Consider the following 18,916-nt stretch of genomic DNA (forward strand, 5'->3'; position numbering starts at 1 on the left):
ATAATAAATAAATCTTTAAAAAAAGTGTCAAAAGTTTGTGTAAATGGTTGGCTAAAGCATTTGTCAAAAGATGAGGTACTGAAAAGGAGTTGGAGATGCCTAATATACCTTAGCGTAGTGTTGATGAAAGGATTTTAAGGTTCAGGGAAATATCAAAGCTAGAGTGGGTGTGCTGTGTAAAACTTAACCCTCTACGATAGGAGGCCCAGAAAACACATTGTCCTTAAGTAATCCTCTAAGATGCAAAATGGTGAGGGGGACACTAGCACCTTTGAAGAGCTCTGTCATTGTCATTGGCCTTCTGCCAGACTTTAGGGTTGGAGATGCTGCTGCTCAGCTGGATGAATTGAATGCAGTAGGATTAACTGGGCTCTGAAGTAGTGGGGGTCATATGGCAGTACTGACTTGCCAAAGACAAGGCAATCGTAGTTATTGTAATGGGCAGCGCAGATAAAGCAGTGTCTATAATGGCCTGACCCATAATGGGCTGCACAGCCACAGCGAATTTGATGGTGGCATGACTTAGATGGACCTTTGGTACTAGCTAATCTATCATGGTGTTCCCAGGCATGAAATAGATAAGAAGCCTACTGAATTGTTTGATCTGTATAAGTGGAAAAATTCTTAAGCAAATAAAGGCTCCATTGGGTCATGGCCTGTGGAATCTGGGCCTGTGAACCAATTTCCAGATTTGAGCCAGTTTGCAGACCCAGAACCCCTTGAATGAAGGGATGGCCAGGTTTCCCTGAGGAAGGATCTTGATCAAATACCTAAGTGTTTTCTTGTTAGCCTTTCTCTAGTCCTCCTCCCTCGCAGAGGGGCCTGTGGGCTTTTATAAGGGTTACTCTATTGGGGGAAAGGAAACAATTAGACTCTCTGGGGTCTATTGGATGCTGGTTCAGAATTGACACTGATTCTGGGAGACCCCTAGAAACACTGTGGTCCTCCTGTTAAAGTGGGGACTCATAGGGGTCAGTTGGTCAATGGAGTTTTGACTGATGTCCAACTTACAGTAGGTCTAGGGGGTCCCCGAACTCATCCTGTGTTTATTTCCCGAGTCTCAGAATGTATGATTGGGATAGGCATACTTAGAAGTTGGCGGAACTTTTATATTGTTTTCACGACCTGTGCCAGTATCACCTCCCTGGAGGAATTGCAGGAATTAGTGTTACCATCAGAGACTTGAAAGGACTTGTGTTTCCACCCCATCTCCCTTTAACTCATCTGGCCACTGCAGAAGACAGGTGGTGGATCATGGAGAACTGACAGTTGATTATTGAAAATTCAGTCAAGTTGTGACTCCAATCAAGCTACTATGCCAGATGTGGTATCCTTACTTGAGCAGATTAATACATCTCCTGGTACAGAGCATGTAGCTAGTGATCGACCAAATGCCTTTTTCTTGATACCTCTCCATAAGGACCATCAGACAATTTTTCGGTTGGCAAGACCAGCAATACCTTTACAGTTTAACCTCAAAACTATAATAACTCTCCAGCCCTGTGTCATAACTAGTTTGAAGGGATCTTAATAATCTGTTTCTTCCACAAAATACCACATTGGTGCACTATATTGACAACATTATGCTGATTTGGACCAAGGGAGCAGGAGGTAGCAACTACTTTGGACTTGGTGGTAACACATATACATCAGAGAATGGGAAATAAATCCAGCCCAAATTCAAGGGCCTGCTACCTCAGTGAAATTCTTAGGAGTCCAGTGGCGTGGGGCCTCTAAGGTGAAGGATACGTTGTGGCCCCTCCCACCACCAAGCAAGCAGCACACTGTTTACTGGGCCTGTTTGGATTCTGGAGACAGCACTTTCTTCACTGAGCTGTGCTACTCCAGCCCATATACCAAGTGACTCAGAAGGCTGCCAGCTTTGTGTGCGGCCTGGAACAGGAGAAGGCTCCTCAACAGGTCCAGGCTGCTGGGCAGGCTGCCCTACCACTTGGTCCAGATGATCCAGAAGACCCGATGGTACTGGAGCTGTCAGTGGTAAATAGGGATGCTGTCGGGAGCCTTTGCCAGGTCCTTTATTAGGTGAAACATAGAGGAAAACTTTGGGATTTTGGAGCAAGGTTCTACCATCATCCACAGACAGCTATTCTCCCTTTGAAAGAGAGCTCTGGCCCTGCTGTTGGGCCTCAGTAGAAACTGAACATTTGACAATGGGTCACCAAGTTACTATGCAACCCTAGCTGTCCTTCATGAGGTGGGTGTTATCTGACCCATCAAGCCATAAAGCAGGATGTACACAGCAGAAATCCATATCAAATGGAAGTGATATATACGTGATCAGGCCCTAGCAGGTCTTGAAGGCACAAACAAGTTTTATTAAGAAGTTACCTAAGTTCCTGTGGTTTCTAATCCCATTAAATTGCCGTATGCTGCCTCGCATGCACCTAATCCTCATGGGGTGTGCCCTATGATCGATCAGTTAACTGAGGAAGTGAAGACTAGGACTTGGTTTGCTAATGACTCTGAATGTTATGCAGGCACCATCCAGAAGTGGGCAGCTGTAGCATTTCAACTCCTTTTGGGGAAAGATACCAGCAAAGAAAAATCTTCACAGTAGGCAGAACTTTGGGCAGTGTACCTGGCCATACATTTTTTTTTTTTGAAAGAGAAATGGCCAGATGTGTGATTGTTCACTGATTCATGGCTGTAGTCACTGGATTGGCTGGATGGTCAGGGACTTGGAAATAGCCTGATTGGAAAATGGGTGAGAAAGACATGTGGGGAAGAAGTGGATAGATCTCTCCAAATAGACAAAGGATGCAAAGATACTTGTGTCTCACGTAAATGTTCATCAGAAGGTGACTTCAGCTGAGGAAGAGTTCAATAATCAAATAGGATGGCCCATTCTGTAGATAGTCAGCCTCTTTTCCAGCCATCCCTGTCATTGACCAGTGGGTACGTGAACAAAGTGACCATGGCAGCGGCGATGGAAGGCATGCATGGGGTTCGACAACATGGACTTCTACTCACCAAGGCTGACCTGGCTACTGCTGCTGCTGTGTGCCAGATCTGCCACGAGCAGAGACCCACACTGACCCAACCTGGCATCATTCCCTGGGGTGATCAGCCAGGTATCTGGTGGCGGGTTGACTACATTGGATGACTTCCTCCATGGAAAGGACAATGTTTTGTCCTTGCTGGAGTAGATACTTATTCTGGTTATGGATTTTCCTTTTCTCCATGTACTGCTTCTGCCTAAACCACCATCCATGGACTTGCAGAATGCCTTACCCACTGTCATGGTATTTCACACAGTATTGCTTCTGATCAAGGAACTTCCTTCACAGCCAGAGAAGTGTGACATTGGGCCCACAATCATGGAATCCACTGGTCTTACCATGTCCCCCACTGTCCTGAAGCAGCTGGCCCGATAGAAAGATGGAATGGCCTTTCGAAGACCAGACAGCTACAGCACCAATGGCAGCAGCCTGGAGGGCTGGGTAGGGTTCTCCAGAAGGGAGAATCAGCATCGAGTATGTGGAATGGGTTCTCCTCTAGCTAGAAGTCATGGGTCCAGGAATCAAAGGGTGGATAGAGGAATGGTTCCACGTACTGTCACCCCTAGTGACCCACTAGGAACATTTTTTGCTTTCTGCTCCCATGACCTTAAGTTCTTCTGGCCTAAAAGTTTTGGTTCCAGAAGGGGGAGCACTTCTGCCAGGAAACACAACAAACATTCCACTGAACTGGAAACTCAGACCTCCCCACCCCCTCACCCCTCCACCCCCACCCTCCACCCCACCCTCCAACCCCTGGCCACTATGGGCTTCTGATGCAAATAGGCTGAGAAAGGGAAGAGTGATTGATCCAGATTACCATGAGGAAATTGGATTGCTTCTCTACAATGGAGGTAAGAAAAATTCTGCCTGAAGTGTAGGAGATCCTTTGGGGCATCTCTTGGTGCTACCATGTCCTGTGATTAAAGTCAATGTGAAACTCCATCCTAATCTAGCCAGGATGAAAAGGGTACAGACCCATCAGGAATGAAGGTATGGAATATAATTGACATGAGTGTTTCTGTAATATTTTGTTAAGAATGTGTTTATATAAGTATTTGTGTTTTCTTTCCTCAATTTATCATGTAATGTAATATCAATTAAGAGAATATCAGTGGTTACAATATTTAAGTTTGAGATACTAAAAAAAATGTCCTTCAAGGGATATTGCCACTTATTCTATAATGCATTTGCAGTTGTATGAGGGATAATTACATCACATATGTAATTACGACCTGGTTAAATATTGAATGTGTTTGTAATTGTACATGGGATAGTTATATCAGCTTGAGTGTAATTATAACCTGGTTATTGTTTTCATTTGGGAATTAAGGATGACATAAGGAGATATGATTGTGTGTTAAGTTGAGTAGGGTGGACTTGTGGTGACTATTCTTGGTAGTCAATTTGACTACATCTGGAATTAACTAAAACCCAAGCAGCTGAATACACCTCTGAGGGATTTTTTTTCTTAAATCCTTTGAAGTGGGAAGGCCTACTTTTAATCTGGGCCAAATCACCTGGTGGCAGCCTGTATAGGGACATGGAGGAAGAAAGCTTTGCTCTTTGCCTGATAGAAAGATGGAATGGCCTTTCGAAGACACAGCTCCAGTGCCATTTAGGTGTTAGCAACCTAGAGGGCTGGGGTAGGTTTCTCCCCAAAATCCCCTACCCCTGTAGCTGGCAAGCCCATTCCTTCACTAGAATTAGAGCCTACTTTTTCAGGATTCTGGTGTAAACTGAGACAACCAGCTTCATGGGCTGAACAACTACTGGATTCTCTTGGTAGACTTCCATATACATTCTATTCCTCTAGAGAACCCTGACTGATATAGTCTCTCTGTTCTTGTTTAGTCTGGTCCCTTAGAGCCTGTGCAGCCCAGAACACTGGGCCTCCCCGCAATTCTTCACAGCCTGTGATGGTTAGTACTGGTTATCAACTTGACAGGGTCTAGAGTCACCTAGGAAACAAACCTCTGGGTTTATCTGTGAGAGAGTCACTAGCCCGGGTTGAGGTGCCTGGGGTCCCAGACTGATAAAAAGGAGGAAGCAAGCTGAGCACAGCTTTCACTTCTGTCTGCTTCCTGACTGCTGACCTGTGTGGCCTGCTTCTGTGTGACACATGCTCCTGTCGCCATCACTTCCCGGCGGGCTGCACTCTGAATCCGTGAAGGCAGAGCCAACCTTTGCTTTGGTTTTCAGTAGCAGGAGTTTGGTCTCAGCACTGAGAAAAGTAATCAGTATGCACTTGAATCTGGCAGCTTGGTAACAGATGTGCCAGCTTGATCCATGGAATTCAGGCTTATTAAACCCTAGAGTGTTTTCTTTTCTGCTAGTATATACTTAGTGATAAGAATTTTTTTTTTTCCAGGCTGGAGAGATGGCTCAGTGGTTAAGAGGAGCACTGGCTGCTCTTCCAGAGGTCCTGAGTTCAATTCCTAGCAACCACATGGTGGCTCTCAACCATCCATAATGAGATCTGATGCCCTCTTCCGGCCTGCAGGCATATATGCAGGCAGAACACTGTGTACATAATAAATAAATAAATCTTTCAAAAAAAAATTCAATTCTTTAAGAAAAAAATTTTTTATGGTACTACTTTTAATGTTTAATAAAATGGAACTTAGAAATAATGTGTTTTCAGTAGTAAAGTTTGGGTCAAGTAACTTATGATACATCCATGTAGAATTCTTATATTACTGATAAAAAATACTTTTTGAGGGCTGAAACATGGCTCAGTAGCTAAGAGGGCTTGCTATCTTTCCAGATGACCTAAGTTTGGTTCCCTGCACCCACGCCAGGTAGCTCACAACTATAACTCCAGCTTTAGGAGATCCGCTGCCTCCTTCTGGCCTCTATGGGCACTTCATAGAGATGGTGTACATATAGACAATCAGGCACATATGTATACACATAAATAAAATAAAGTTTAACAAAGAGCTATAGAGACCTACAGCTGGACAACGTACAGAGAGGGAGAGGTCCTAAATGGGATGTCTCTATAATATTCTCCCCCTTCACATGTAGCTCAGGGAAACCTGATGAAGAGGGGGCAGAAATACTGTAAGAGCCAGAGGAGGTGGTGGACACCAAGGAAACAAGGCCTTCTAAACACAGAAGAATACACGCACATATGAACTCACAGAGACAGGCAGCATGCACAGGGCTACACAGGTCCGGGGTCTCAGCACTGAGAGTGGAGTGGAGGCAAGCCCATACCTAACTCAGAAGCTGTCTCCAATTGATAACTACTTGCAAGTTTTCTCTAACGCAGTCTCACCGTGTCTAAAGACCACTCAAGGCCAGGGCCCATGCCCAATAGTAGATGATCAACACAAAACAAACAATGGCATTGGGGGGAGGTTGTTTGTTTTTGTCTCAAAATGACTTATCTAGGATTATTTTTTTCTCATTTTCTTACCCTACAGGTCTTATACATTATGGTTCCCAATTTTCTGTTTTGTAGGGATTTCTATGTGTGTCAATGTGTATGTTTACGTGTTTCTTGTGCATTTTCCTTGGCTCTTTTTATGTTCATTTATTTGTTTTGTCCTATTCGATTTTATTTGTTCTTATTTTATTATTTTTTTCTTTAGATGCCCGTTTGTTTTCTAATGAAGGAGAGCAAGAAAGGATATGGACTTGGGTGGGGAGGTTCTGGGAGGAGTTGGGGTATTTGGAACCATAATCAGAATATGCTGCAAGAAAAAAATCTATTTTTGATTAGGAAAGTAAAATTTAAGTACAATAGAGTTAACAAAAAAGAATAGAAGTAAGAAAAAAGAACAAGAAATACCATGTAACAAAATTCAAGCAGAATTTAGCACTGAAAAACTCATCTCATTCAGAGGCCTCATTTTTCTCTTTGGACATAGGAAGTTTCAGTCTTAAACCTAATTTTAAAATACTTTTATAAATTATTTTAGGCATTTAGCAGAATGCCATCCCATCTTTAAAACTGTTTACATGACCCTTTTTAATTTTCTACTCTGCTTCTCCTGTTTACATGGCAACATAGTAATATTCTAGGCTCAAGTCTCAAAATGAGTGAAAAAGAATAAAGGATGTTCATAACCATCACCACGACCAAGTGAAGGTACAGGATTATTTTGATTATTGTGTGCTTATACAAAGTACATAAATACCATAGTAGAGAGTAAATAAGAATATAAACATTATAGAAATTGATTTGAAAAATAAAATAGTCTACTAAGAAAGAAGTACTGATCGTGAAGATTTTTGTGTCCACCACTGCCACGTCAGAGTCCCTCATTTGTGCCACAAAAGCAAGGTGGCAGTGTGCCAACATCTGCATAGAAGCTACAGTCATCACAGCGCTGGAGGGTGCGACAAGACCCAGGAATAATGGGTTTGGGCCGGATGATCTTGTCCTGGTTGAGCTTGCATTGTTCAATACAGCTTTCAGCATCCTTTGCGATTCTTAAGAAAACACACACACAAAACGAGCTTAGAATTTTCCTTCCCAATGAGCTTCTTACAATCACCAGGGCTACGTGGGGAAGTCCAGGGATGGAGCCCATCACACATGCGACACCAGCCTTGGGTTAAAGCTCTCTGCTCCTTTCCCATCCTTTCCTCTCCTACAATCGCTATGCATGTGAACCCAGGTTACCACTCCAAGCAAGGGAGGGTGAATTGCACCCCAGTGGCTGCTACAGGCCCATGAGATGTAGGAATGATGGAGAAGGTGCTACAGTTGGCTGGACTCAGCTCTGGCCTCCACCATCTAAGTCCCTAGGGAGGGACACCATTACTGCTGACAACCAGCCTCATACTTCAGGCTGTCCCTTCTCTCCCAGACTTCAAACATCTCTTGTCTGATTCCCATGTCAGCAGACCTCCATGGAGTCTCTATTCTCTTGGCCCACTTGGATTTTCCCACAGCCATTGAAATGAATGAGGGAACACGTGAACTTCCCAGTGAGTGGTAAGAGGTCACTATGGTCATACTCTGTCTGAGTAGGAGACAGCTCATCCCCAAGGCATCCTCTGCATGATCGTAAGAGGATGGAAAGGACGCTCAGTCAGGGTCCTGTTAAACACCTGAAGGCACACTCCCTGAGGCCAAGTGACAGAAAGCAATGTTGGCACACACAGTGTCCAGGCTGAGAGCAGTGGACTTGTAAGCTCACAACCCCCAAGCTAGAAGGAAGCCCTCAAGCTTCTGTCCCCACCTGCCCCCATCCTCTCACACCTGACAGTGGCCCTTGACTTTCCCCTCCAAGTGACCACTGCAGTAAGAAGTGACCTGCTCCGGCAGAGGGCCAAGTGTCCCATTGGAGAGGTGGTGTTCACTCCTACTCACGTGACTTACTTTAGTGCCTTGGCTATTTTCATGTAAAGACAAAAGACAACGGATATCAGCATAATTGCAGTAATCAGCATACCGCTAGCGAGGCCCATCATAACCTTCGTCCTCAGGTCAAACATCTTCCACACCTGGCAGAGAAGTTCAGGCAGTGAAGGTGGCTTCATTCACAAATTAAACAGCCACCTGGCCACCGCCGCCCCACATACCATCCCCCGGTGAAGAAGAAAGGATCCCAACACAGATCTTTATGCGTGTAAGCAGAAGGAACTCTGTCCAGGGAGGGCCATGCTGATCTCAAGTGAGTAGGAGGGTTTAATTTTGGTTGAAAAGACTCCGATGTAAAATCCAGATATCAGGAAATGGGGATGACAGTAGAAAGAGTATTTAATTTTTCAGAGGCAGTGAGGAGTCCTTGTAGCATGAACCAGACTGCACTGGAGCCTCCTACATGCCTTCTGAACTGTGTTTAGTGAATCAGAACTGACTCAAATTCACTCCAGCAAGTACATTGAGTTAGATCTGTCTCATGGACTGAGAGAATGACTCTTCTAAACATTATTGCCCCAAACTGCTAAGAATGTACACACCTATTTTGAAAGTAGTTTTTTTAGTGGTGGTGAGGGGAACCCCACAAATAAACTATGTTATGCTATTTTAGGATTAAAAAGATTCTGAATGCGTCCAGCCAACCCCTTCCTGAGGCTGAAACAGAGGCGTGCTCAGACCATGACCCAGCTTTCTCAGGAGTCTCTTGTGCCTCATTCTGTCTTCTAAGAGACTATGTGTCTCCCTACTAAACGCTTAATCCTCCCACAGAGTCCCTTTTTCTGGAATAAGCAATATGCTTAGTCTAATATCTAAAACTGGGGAGCAGAAAGCCCAGAGATGACAGAAAACAATCTGACTACAAAACATACTTACCAAAGTCAAGCCGTCCAGCACTGTACTAAGGACAATTATTTAACACACACACACACACACACACACACACACACACACACACCTCAAAATAAACAGAAAAAAAAGTTTCAGAAATAGGATGCTTCAGAAACCTGCAGCTTCTCAAACCTGTGATTTGAGAAAGAAGGATCTAAATGACCCTGTTAGAGCAATTAAGATACAGGCTGGTGTGCTCTGCGGCTGGAGGCCTAAGGTCTGCTAGGGCTGCTAGAATGGACCAGCTCCAAGCCAACCTGTGTGACATCAGCTCCCTTCTGAGAATTCTGAATTCTGTCCCACATCTAGGCATATTTTAGCTCCAAGAAATATAAATACTATTTTGGGTCCCTTAAAACCTAACCTTTGAGAGTCTGCCAATCAAAAACTGGTTAGCCGTTCCAATTATTTAAAAAGAGAATGATGGATCAAGGTTTTAAACACCCTTCTATTTGAAGCTGTAAATGACTGGCTGTGTTTCAGCTATACAGTGAAATAATGCTAAGCGAGTCACTAGGACTCAAGTCTACACTCAACAACACTGGCAGAGTCTCCAACCTCGTGGTCAAACAGCTGCAAAAAAACGAAAGTTAAAGAGAATACCTATTTTAGCCAGGTTTGTATTGTATGGTTGTTTTTGTTTGTTTGTTTGTTTGTTTTTGTTTTTTGGGTTTTTTTTTTTTGGTCAGTTTTTTTTTCAGTCTTCATTTTTTTTTTTTCTTTAAAATCTAAGGTGACCTAAGAGAAAGATCTGTACCTCCTACTGGGATTACTTTTGTTTGAGGCTTTATTCAGAAGTCAGATTCTTACCAGGAAGGAGTATTTCTCTGATGAGTAAGTTCAGTTTCCAGCTGGATCAAGTTACCTGTGTCCTTTCCTTTTGAGTCTAATGTTCCACCTGTCATCTAGGGACATAGACATCCAAGTATGCATCTCAGCTGAAAGTAAAAATTATATGCAGTTTAAGAAAAATTTATGTATTATATAATTTGAAAATTATATCATGTATATAACATTTTTTTAAAAAACCCAAAGCCCTATCTGAGACTCAAAGCAACCTTTTAACTATCAACCCTATAAAATTAAAATATATATATACTTCTAACATACAATGGCAAAAACTATACATCTTTCCCACTTTCAGACTGGGCATCCAAGATCCACACTCTGTAGCTAGCCCACCCCTAACTCCAGGAAATACGGTAATGATCATTTGGATTCTTACTGTTGCTGGTGAGCTGTGGTTCTCTTTATTCACCTGTCTGTATGGGTTATGGACTGGCTCTCCGTCCTGACCTCCGTTCTCTACCTGACTTCTGTAGAGCTGTTGATTTTCAGTTTGTTCAGCTTTGTGACTTAAGCTCTTCACATATTTGGAGGAAAAACTGAAAGCCCTGGATTCATTTCTACCCACCTGTCCCTTTTTCTGAATAACCTCAGTTGGCCCATCTCCAAGTTCATGGATTCTCCTGTCTGCTCAAATTCAATATTGAGCTCCACTAGTGACATTTTCATTTTACTTATTATAGTTTCCAACTCTGTCATTTCTACCTGACTCTTCACAGTAGTTTTCTTTTTATTAATATTCTTTTTGATAACATACTTTCTCTTGGTTTCTTAGACATGGCTTTCTTTGAACATATTTTAAAATGGCTGAATTAAATCTTTAGCTAAGTAGGATCAAAATCAGGATCTTTTCAATTAACATTTTGATTAATTGTTCTATCTTTTGTGGGCTCTATTTTACCATGCTTTACAGTCATTTTTGAAACTGGATATCTTATTTTTTATTTTTTTAAACATTTATTTAGTATGTATACAGTATGTCTGCAGGCAAGAAGATGGTACCAGATCTCATTATAGATGGTTCTGAGGCACCATGTGGTTGCTGGAAATTGTACTCAGGACCTTTGGAAGAGCAGCCAATGCTCTTAACCTCTAAGCCATCTCTCCAGCCCAGAAAACTAAATATTTTAAATGGTACAACATGGTGTTTTTGAAAATTAATCTTCTGTCTCCCAAGACTGCTATTGCTTCTTGTTGCAGTCATGTGGTTTCCTGAATGACTTTCCCCACTTGATTCTCTAATGTCTGTGTCCTTTGTTGTATGTGGACACTGATTTACCCAGAGACAATAATAATTAGGCAAAATTTTCTTTAAATTCCTGGAACAAGAACAATAAAAAAAATCTCCCAGTCTTTGCTGAGGGGCTCAGGATAACTGTGAGCCATGCTTACAACACAGAGGCAAACAGCTGAGAACTATGTCTCAGGCCTCTCCTCCTTCTTAGGAAGAGCCTCTGACATCTTCCAGATGCAGTATCTTAAGACTAACTCATACTTTTCTAGGTGTGTTTCTAGTCTTCTTAGGCACACAGCTTTAAATGGTGCATGATCTTCTAGACTCCCAGGAATATGTCAGAGCTTTCCAAAGTCCAGAGAGTTTGGGAATCTATTTGTCAAGTTCGAAGGAAACTCCATTTCCCCAAATTTCCAAAAGACAGAAAGGACAAATGGCTAGCTGTGGTGCCTATTAGCATATCAAAGCCCATGCTGCCCCAGGCTCCCTGGGTATCACAAGTACCTGTTATACATTTCAAAGTTCATGCTATCATCCTAGTTCTTCTTACCTCCTCCCCTACCCTAAACTCCCCCAGCCCACAGGCTTCTCTCCCCATAGCTACTCATTCTCCTTATGGCCCTGCTATTTCATCCATGCTCAATCTCTTTGTTGTCCTCTCTCCATCTCCCCCCTCTCCCTCTCTCTGCTCTCCCATGTTCTCCCTCTCTCTATGTTCCCCTTTCTCTCTCTTCCTGCTCTGCTACTGCTTCTCTCATGGCCAGGTCCAATCTGTTGGCCATGTTCAGTCTACTTCTTTCTCTCTGCTCTGGACTCTTCTAGATGCCACTGGCTGTTCTCTCTCATCTACAATAAAAACCTTCTCCTTAATTATACCACAGAGTGGTCATGTCATTAGTCTATACACTAGGTATAATTGCCACTCAGCTTTTCCTTTATTTTTTGTCAACTAGCTAGAGTCATCTGAGAAGAGGGACTATCAGTTGAGAAAATGCCTCCATCAAATTGGCCTGTAGGCAAGTCTGTAGGGGCATATTCTTATTAATGATTGATGTGGGAGGACCCATCCTACTGTGGACTGTGCCACCCACCAGCAGGTGGTCTTGAGTTTTATGAAAGAGCAAGCTGAGTGAGCCACGGGGAACAAGCAGGTAAGAATATTCTCCCATGGCCTCTGCTTCGGTTCCTGCCTCCAAGTTTATGCCTTGAGTTCCTTCCTTGGTTTCCCTTGATGATGGACTATAGCCTATAAGCTAAGTAAATTGCTTTTCTCTCTCAAGTTGCTTTTAGCCAATGTTTTATCACAGCAACAGGAAAGCAAACTAGGACAGTAGCCAAGGTTTTTCTTTGTTTTTTGTTTTTTGTTTTTTTTAATCAGGTTTATAGTACCAGGCATACATTCCCGCTGTGCACCAGACCTCCAATGTGATCAGAAAGTGGTGGGTTACCTCCCTCCCTTTACCAGTCACGCTGCTACGGCTCTAGTGGGCGCGTCTTGCCCCCGCAGGTTAGTATTGTAGTATGCGGGCTCAGTGATCTTTTTTCTACCCCAGAGGCCGACAAAACACCTTCTGGAGCTTGCAAGCTACCCAGCAGGAGGAAAGTTTCCCTGTCAGTTCCAGCTTGATTTCTCTATGTCCTGCAACCGAAGCATGTGGTTTCTTCAGCTGTAGAGTTTTGCCATCCAGTTACAGTGGCCAACCAAGAGTGTGTCTCTTTGACTAAATAGTCCATGCCCAGCATCGAGACTTTTCATTTAGTAAAATGAGCATTTTTTTTGATATATATTTTTTATTTTACAATATCATTCAGTTCTACATATCAGCCATGGGTTCCCCTATTCTCCCCCCTCCCACGCCTCCCCTTACCCCCAGCCCACCCTCCATTCCCACCTCCTCCAGGACAAGTCCTCCCCCGAGGACTGTGATCAACTTGGTAGACTCAGTCCAGGGAGGTCCAGTCCCTTCCTCCAAGACTAAGCCAAGTGTCCCTGCATAAGTTCCAGGTTTCAGACAGCCAACTCATGGAATGAGCACAGGACTTGGTCCCACTGCCTAGATGCTTCCCAAACTGATCAAGCCAATCAACTGTCTCACCTATTCAGAGGGCCTGATCCAGCTGGGAGCCCCTCAGCCTTTGGTTCATAGTTCATGTGTTTCCATTCATTTGGCTATAAAATGAGCATTTTAAGACATTGGCTTCCTCGCCTTATTTTTTGTTTGTTTGTTTTGCAACCCCAAATTTACTTTTGATTAGCAGTCAAATTCTAAGTTTCTCTGGGAGAAATAAAATCTGAAGAGGAAAACCAAGAGTTACACGTGTTCCGATGTGTTTGGGAAATCTGTGCTGAGGTTTATTTGAGCATGGAATGGAATTCAGAACTCTGGGAAAGAAAGCCAGTCTCCAGAGAGCTGATGTCACACAGTTGTGTCCCAGACTAGGGAGATGTAAGAGCTAACAATGGCTGTCCGTTCCAGCAGGCCACACTTCTGAAAGTAAGTTCTTCAAACTTAGACTTCAGTAATTACAATTTTCTTTCTGTTTTAAGTAACATTTTTATTCTTTGAAAACTTCACATGTCGCATATGTATACAATGTATCTTGATCATATCACCCTTCCCCCTTCACTGCCCCAGAAAGCTTTCTGATATCTCTTTCCTACTCTTACATCATCTTATAATTTTTTTTTTTAATAATCTACTGAGTCCAATAAGTGCTGCCAATACGCACATGGGAGTGGAACCGTCCACTATGGCATAGACAAGTTCTTAGTGGAAGAAAATGGAGTCTTCCTCTCCCAACAACCCCCAATAGGCTGCCTAGGGGTGGGGCCTCAGGAGGCCCTCCCCTACATATGCTGAAATTTGAATTGACCTGATCTTTTGTAGGCAATCACAGCTGCTCTGAACCATGGCCTGGAGAAAGCATGACACAGCCTCCTCACTCCACACCCTTTGGCTCTTACATTCTTTCTGCCCCCTCTTCCACAGTGTTTCCTGAGCCTTAGTGTCAGAGATCTAAGGCTGATAATATATGTCTCATTTATGCCTTAGTATTCACAGTCAGGTAATCTTAGCACTTTGACCAGGTATGAGTATGAGCATTAACTCCTGCCCACTGCAAAAACAAGCTTCTCTGACCAAAGCTGAGACCAGCATTGACCTATCAGTATAAACATAAATATTAAAAGGCAGTTTGACAACATGACTGTGTAGTAAAATATGAGTAGTGGGTTCCCTCCTAAGCCCATGACCTCCCCAGCCAAGGGTTTTGACCAGGATTTAATTAGCCAGCATGAATTTCCTCTTGTGCAGCAGGCCTCAAATCAATCAGAAAGTAATTGGTTACACCTCCTCCAGCCCAGCCCATACACCATTCACACCACTATTGAGTACCTACTGCCTGGCAGGTTAGTATTTAGTATGAGGGTCCAGCATTGAGTAAGACCTCTGGTCCCTTTTTCCCCCCTAGCAGCCTGCACAATACCTTCTGGCACTAAGAAAACTAGTCATCAGGAGAGAGTTTCCTGGTCAGTTTGAGACTGATTTCTCTGTCCTGCAACCAAAGTGTGTGGTGTCTTCAGCAATAAGGCCTTACCATCTAGTTATGGTGGGCAACAAAGAGCATTGACAATACCTTGTGTTTTCTTGGGTGCTTCTGGGTCCTCCCTAACCAGTAACTCTTAGGAAGTTAACCCACACTTAGCATTGTTTTCCAAGGTTTAGTTTGGTTGTCTAACTGTATTTCTAAAAATGATGGCTTTTATCCAGCATTGAGAAGAATTAGAAAGCTGCACGTGGGCTTCGGTGTCCAGAGAGTCTATTTCCCTAGTTGGCTTTTCCTCTGAGAGTGTCAGAGTTAAGTTTAAAGAACTTGAGTATTCCAAATGAGAAATGTTGAAGATTTGGGTCTTAGAAGGACAGCAGGAGCTTTCAATACTTGAATCACCCACCCCAGTCCACTCCTGCCTCCCATAACACCCACTATTTGCAAAAACAGATGTTCAGGTTCTCAAATTCCTCAAGTTATGGCTTAGAAGTAGTCTTTCCTCTACAAGACCTCTGAAGCTGGCACTCAGGGTGGGGTTGGTTGTGACTCTGAACTCAAGCATAACTCAGGAGGCCCAGGCATGTGGGAAGGAGGCACCCGCTAGCTCCAGGGTGGGCCCTTCTGTTATTTGAGGGTCTATTAATTTCTGCCTGTCCACCTTTCCACCGCCCGTCCTTTAGCTCTCTTGCCTCAAGATTTTACATTTGAATCTCCTTTTACATGGAAAATTTCCCTCCTACCTACTTTGGACCCAGTAAGACCTCTCTGGAAAGAGTCCCTCTGGTTTACATGTAATCTGTGTTTGAGGTCCATCTCCCCTTCACTGAGAGAAGTATGTGGGGGCTGCTAATATCTATGTATGAGGGAGCCCACATTCACTGCTTGTCTACACTTCTCTGCCCAGGTATGTCTAGGTCTTTTGACCTCCGAACAATAATCATGATCACCATTGGTGGTGGGATCCTGGCAGGCATGTTTCTACTGATAGGAGTTGTCCTCTGTCTTTACACCAAAATAGCCAAGGCACTGAATTCAACTAGGTAAGAATGAACAATACTGCTATCCAATGGGACACTGGGCCCTCTGCCGGAGTCACTTTTTACTGCAGTGGTCACTTGGAGGGGAAAGTCAAGGGCCACTGTCAGGTGTGAGAGGATGGGGGCAGGTGGGGACAGAAGCTTGAGGGCTTCTTTCTTGCTTGGGGGTTGTGAGCTTACAAGTCCACTGCTCTCAGCCTGGACACTGTGTGTGCCAACATTGCTTTCTGTCACTTGGCCTCAGGGAGTGTGCCTTCAGGTGTTTAACAGGACCCTAACTGAGCATCTTTTCCATCCTCAGCACTGTAGACTGGAGAACCCACAGAGGATGCCTTGGGGATGAGCTGTCTCCTACTCAGACAGAGTATGACCATAGTGACCTCTTACCACTCACTGGGAAGTTCACGTGTTCCCTCATTCATTTCAATGGCTGTGGGAAAATCCAAGTGGGCCAAGAGAATAGAGACTCCATGGAGGTCTGCTGACATGGGAATCAGACAAGAGATGTTTGAAGTCTGGGAGAGAAGGGACAGCCTGAAGTATGAGGCTGGTTGTCAGCAGTAATGGTGTCCCTCCCTAGGGACTTAGATGGTGGAGGCCAGAGCTGAGTCCAGCCAACTGTAGCACCTTCTCCATCATTCCCACATCTCATGGGCCTGTAGCAGCCACTGGGGTACCATTCACCCTCCCTTGCTTGGAGTGGTAACCTGGGTTCACATGCATAGCGATTGTAGGAGAGGAAAGGATGGGAAAGGGGCAGAGAGCTTTAACCCAAGGCTGGAGTCGCATGTGTGATGGGCTCCAGGCCTGGACTTCCCCACGTAGCCCTGGTGACTGTAAGAAGCTCATTGGGAAGGAAAATTCTAAGCTCGTTTTGTGTGTCTTTTAAGAACTTCAAAGGAAGCAGGTGCTGTAAGCGATACTGATCCAAGCAATCCGGGCAAGGTCACCTTTGACAAGATCATCCAGTCCAAACCCATCGCAGCAGAGTCTTGTCCCACCTTCCAGTGCTGTGATGACTACAGCATGTACGCAGATATTGGCACCCTGCCGCCTTGCTTTTGTAGCATAAGTGAAGGACTCTGACACGGCAGTGGTGGATAAAAAGAAATCTTCATGATCAGTATTTCAATTTCTTAATAGAATATTTTCTTATTCGAGCCAATTTCTATAGTGTTGATGTCATTGTGTACTATCTAACATGATATTTGTGTACTTTTGTATAAATGTACAATAATGAAAACAGTCTCTGTCTCTATTATGTTTCTTAGTTATACTTCTTATGCCAATATGCACTATGAGATTTGGGCAAGCAGGCATGTAACATGTTTTGGTAAAAATAGGAAAAAGAATAGAAAATAAAAGTGCCCTGCCCTTTTCCAGTCCTGGAAGGAAAAGGTAAGTTGATTTCAGGGCACTTCTAACTTGAGCAGCAGTTAAGTGTGGGAAGCTGGGGTTATGGGAGTGGTTCTGAGAGATTGTTCCTCCTCAGTCCAGCTTGTCAAAGGTTCTGACAGGGGCATCAGGGAGAGAATGAATACATCCCGGTGGAGTACCTCTCAGTTGACCTTGTCTGACGTTTAATGATGGATTGATCTTTGTGGCTTCTAAAGAAAGGGAATGTGGAACATAAAGATGCCCACCTACAATCCCACCTGGCAGGTGGAGGCAGGAGGATCGTGTGTTCAAGGTCACCGTCAACTACACTGAGCTTCAGCCAATCTGGGTTATATTAGACCCTTCTTCAGAAAAGAGAGATGGTATGTGTGCTAGCAGGAGCAGGCAAACCTGAGATTTCTCCCACTGCTGACCAGCCAGATTACACATCTGTTCAGAAGTAGGTGCCTCCTTTTGATCACTTTTACACTGGCCAGCAACAAAAATCAATTGTACCAAAAGCCTGTAACCCAAGACAGAAGCCCAGGTTCCTTTCCTCACAGCACCGGCAAGAGGATGGACCTCCAACATGTCTGTTCTTTCTATGGGTGCTCCTGCAGCCCCTTGTAGCACAGATGTCTCACCTGTCATCACCATGAATTTCCTCTCCTTAGCTAGGCATGTGAGCACCACAGATATGGTTAATATAAAGAGCTATTAACTAGTGACAGGGCTGCCACCTACTAAAAGGGAATTAAAGAGTGGAAAAGGAAATGCAGAGAGCCCCTGCTTCCTAGGGATGGAAAGAATGTGGAGGATGCAGCAGGGGACCCTGCTGCCCTTCGGGAACCATGCTGGCATGCCTGCTCTCAGAAACTGAACACTCTAGATCCACCTCTGTAGTAGGTTCCCCAGGGGCACCGCCCCAAGATTCTCTAGGTGAAATAATCTGTCTCTCTTGAGTTTCCAGAACACTGCCTTCATCCCTTACTTGGCTTTGATTCTTTTGTCTACCAGCAAGGTCCTAGTGAATGGAGAACAGTTGAGTTCCTTCTTACCTCATCCAGTGGGCAGCTGAGTACCTGATATGGGGAGGCCTGTGGCAGCTTGTCCTTACCTGAGGGACTAGGTCTAGTTTGGGTATTAGAAGGGACATGAGGCAGGTGGGAGAGGGAATATGGGGGATTTTCATGATAGGCAGTAGGTCAGAGCACTCACAGGGTTTTAGAACCAATGGATTCAGATTACATCTTAGCTTGGCCTGCACTTTGGGAAGCCCCAAGACCTCTCCCAGCCATCAGTTACTTTAATTTAGATTGGGACTTGTGTAGGGACCATCAGTGAGAAGAGGTCTTCCATGCTCACAGAAATCCTGACTCATGGCAATGACACAAAGCAGGCTTCCTGCCTACTTGTACCCCAGGTGTTCTTCTTCTTCCAGGGTGACTATAAAGCCTTCGCACACAGTGTTGCTCAGGGACAGGGGAAGGAGGAGATTCTAGTCATGGGAAGAAGGAGTGATTGAGGCACAATCCAGAATGGGGTGATTATGTACAGACATAGCTGACTGTGAAGAGTTCCTAATAAC

General features: G+C 44.1%; 2 protein-coding genes across 3 annotated transcripts; one reads left to right on the forward strand and one right to left on the reverse strand.

The window, feature by feature from the left end:
• Window positions 1-7,113: 7,113 nt before the first annotated feature.
• Window positions 7,114-9,503, reverse strand: Fam24a (family with sequence similarity 24 member A). Its single transcript, XM_028871926.2, has 3 exons — window positions 9,271-9,503; window positions 8,353-8,477; window positions 7,114-7,457 (listed from the first exon to the last, which is right to left on the reverse strand). The coding sequence occupies exons 2-3, from the start codon at window positions 8,466-8,468 to the stop codon at window positions 7,277-7,279; spliced, it is 297 nt and encodes a 98-aa protein (XP_028727759.1). The 5' UTR covers window positions 8,469-8,477; window positions 9,271-9,503; the 3' UTR covers window positions 7,114-7,276.
• Window positions 9,504-13,571: 4,068 nt separating this feature from the next.
• On the forward strand, window positions 13,572-17,196 carry Fam24b (family with sequence similarity 24 member B). 2 transcript variants are annotated; one of them, XM_037203430.1, is made up of 4 exons: window positions 13,572-13,860; window positions 15,819-15,954; window positions 16,253-16,315; window positions 16,842-17,196. In XM_037203430.1, exons 2-4 carry the CDS (start codon window positions 15,821-15,823, stop codon window positions 17,035-17,037), a joined length of 393 nt encoding a protein of 130 aa, XP_037059325.1. In that variant the 5' UTR covers window positions 13,572-13,860; window positions 15,819-15,820; the 3' UTR covers window positions 17,038-17,196. The 2 variants fall into 2 exon arrangements, with proteins under 2 accessions (XP_037059325.1, XP_037059327.1); XM_037203432.1 differs by lacking the exon at window positions 16,253-16,315 and having other exon boundaries at window positions 13,611-13,860.
• Window positions 17,197-18,916: the final 1,720 nt, after the last annotated feature.

Source organism: Peromyscus leucopus, chromosome 1, assembly GCF_004664715.2.
Source record: "Peromyscus leucopus breed LL Stock chromosome 1, UCI_PerLeu_2.1, whole genome shotgun sequence".
NCBI classification, from domain to species: domain Eukaryota; kingdom Metazoa; phylum Chordata; class Mammalia; order Rodentia; family Cricetidae; genus Peromyscus; species Peromyscus leucopus.

What these genes read in the sequence shown, in the direction of transcription:
- Fam24a (XM_028871926.2), bottom strand. Translation starts at nt 8,468, where the DNA reads ATGTTTGACCTGAGGACGAAGGTTATGATGGGCCTCGCTAGCGGTATG. An exon ending in AAAATAGCCAAGGCACTAAA is followed by an intron (nt 7,458 to 8,352) that starts GTAAGTCACGTG and finishes TGTTTTCTTAAG; the next exon opens with AATCGCAAAGGATGCTGAAA.
- Fam24b (XM_037203430.1), top strand. Translation starts at nt 15,821, where the DNA reads ATGTCTAGGTCTTTTGACCTCCGAACAATAATCATGATCACCATTGGT. An exon ending in AAGGCACTGAATTCAACTAG is followed by an intron (nt 15,955 to 16,252) that starts GTAAGAATGAAC and finishes TTCCATCCTCAG; the next exon opens with CACTGTAGACTGGAGAACCC. An exon ending in CTGTCTCCTACTCAGACAGA is followed by an intron (nt 16,316 to 16,841) that starts GTATGACCATAG and finishes GTGTCTTTTAAG; the next exon opens with AACTTCAAAGGAAGCAGGTG.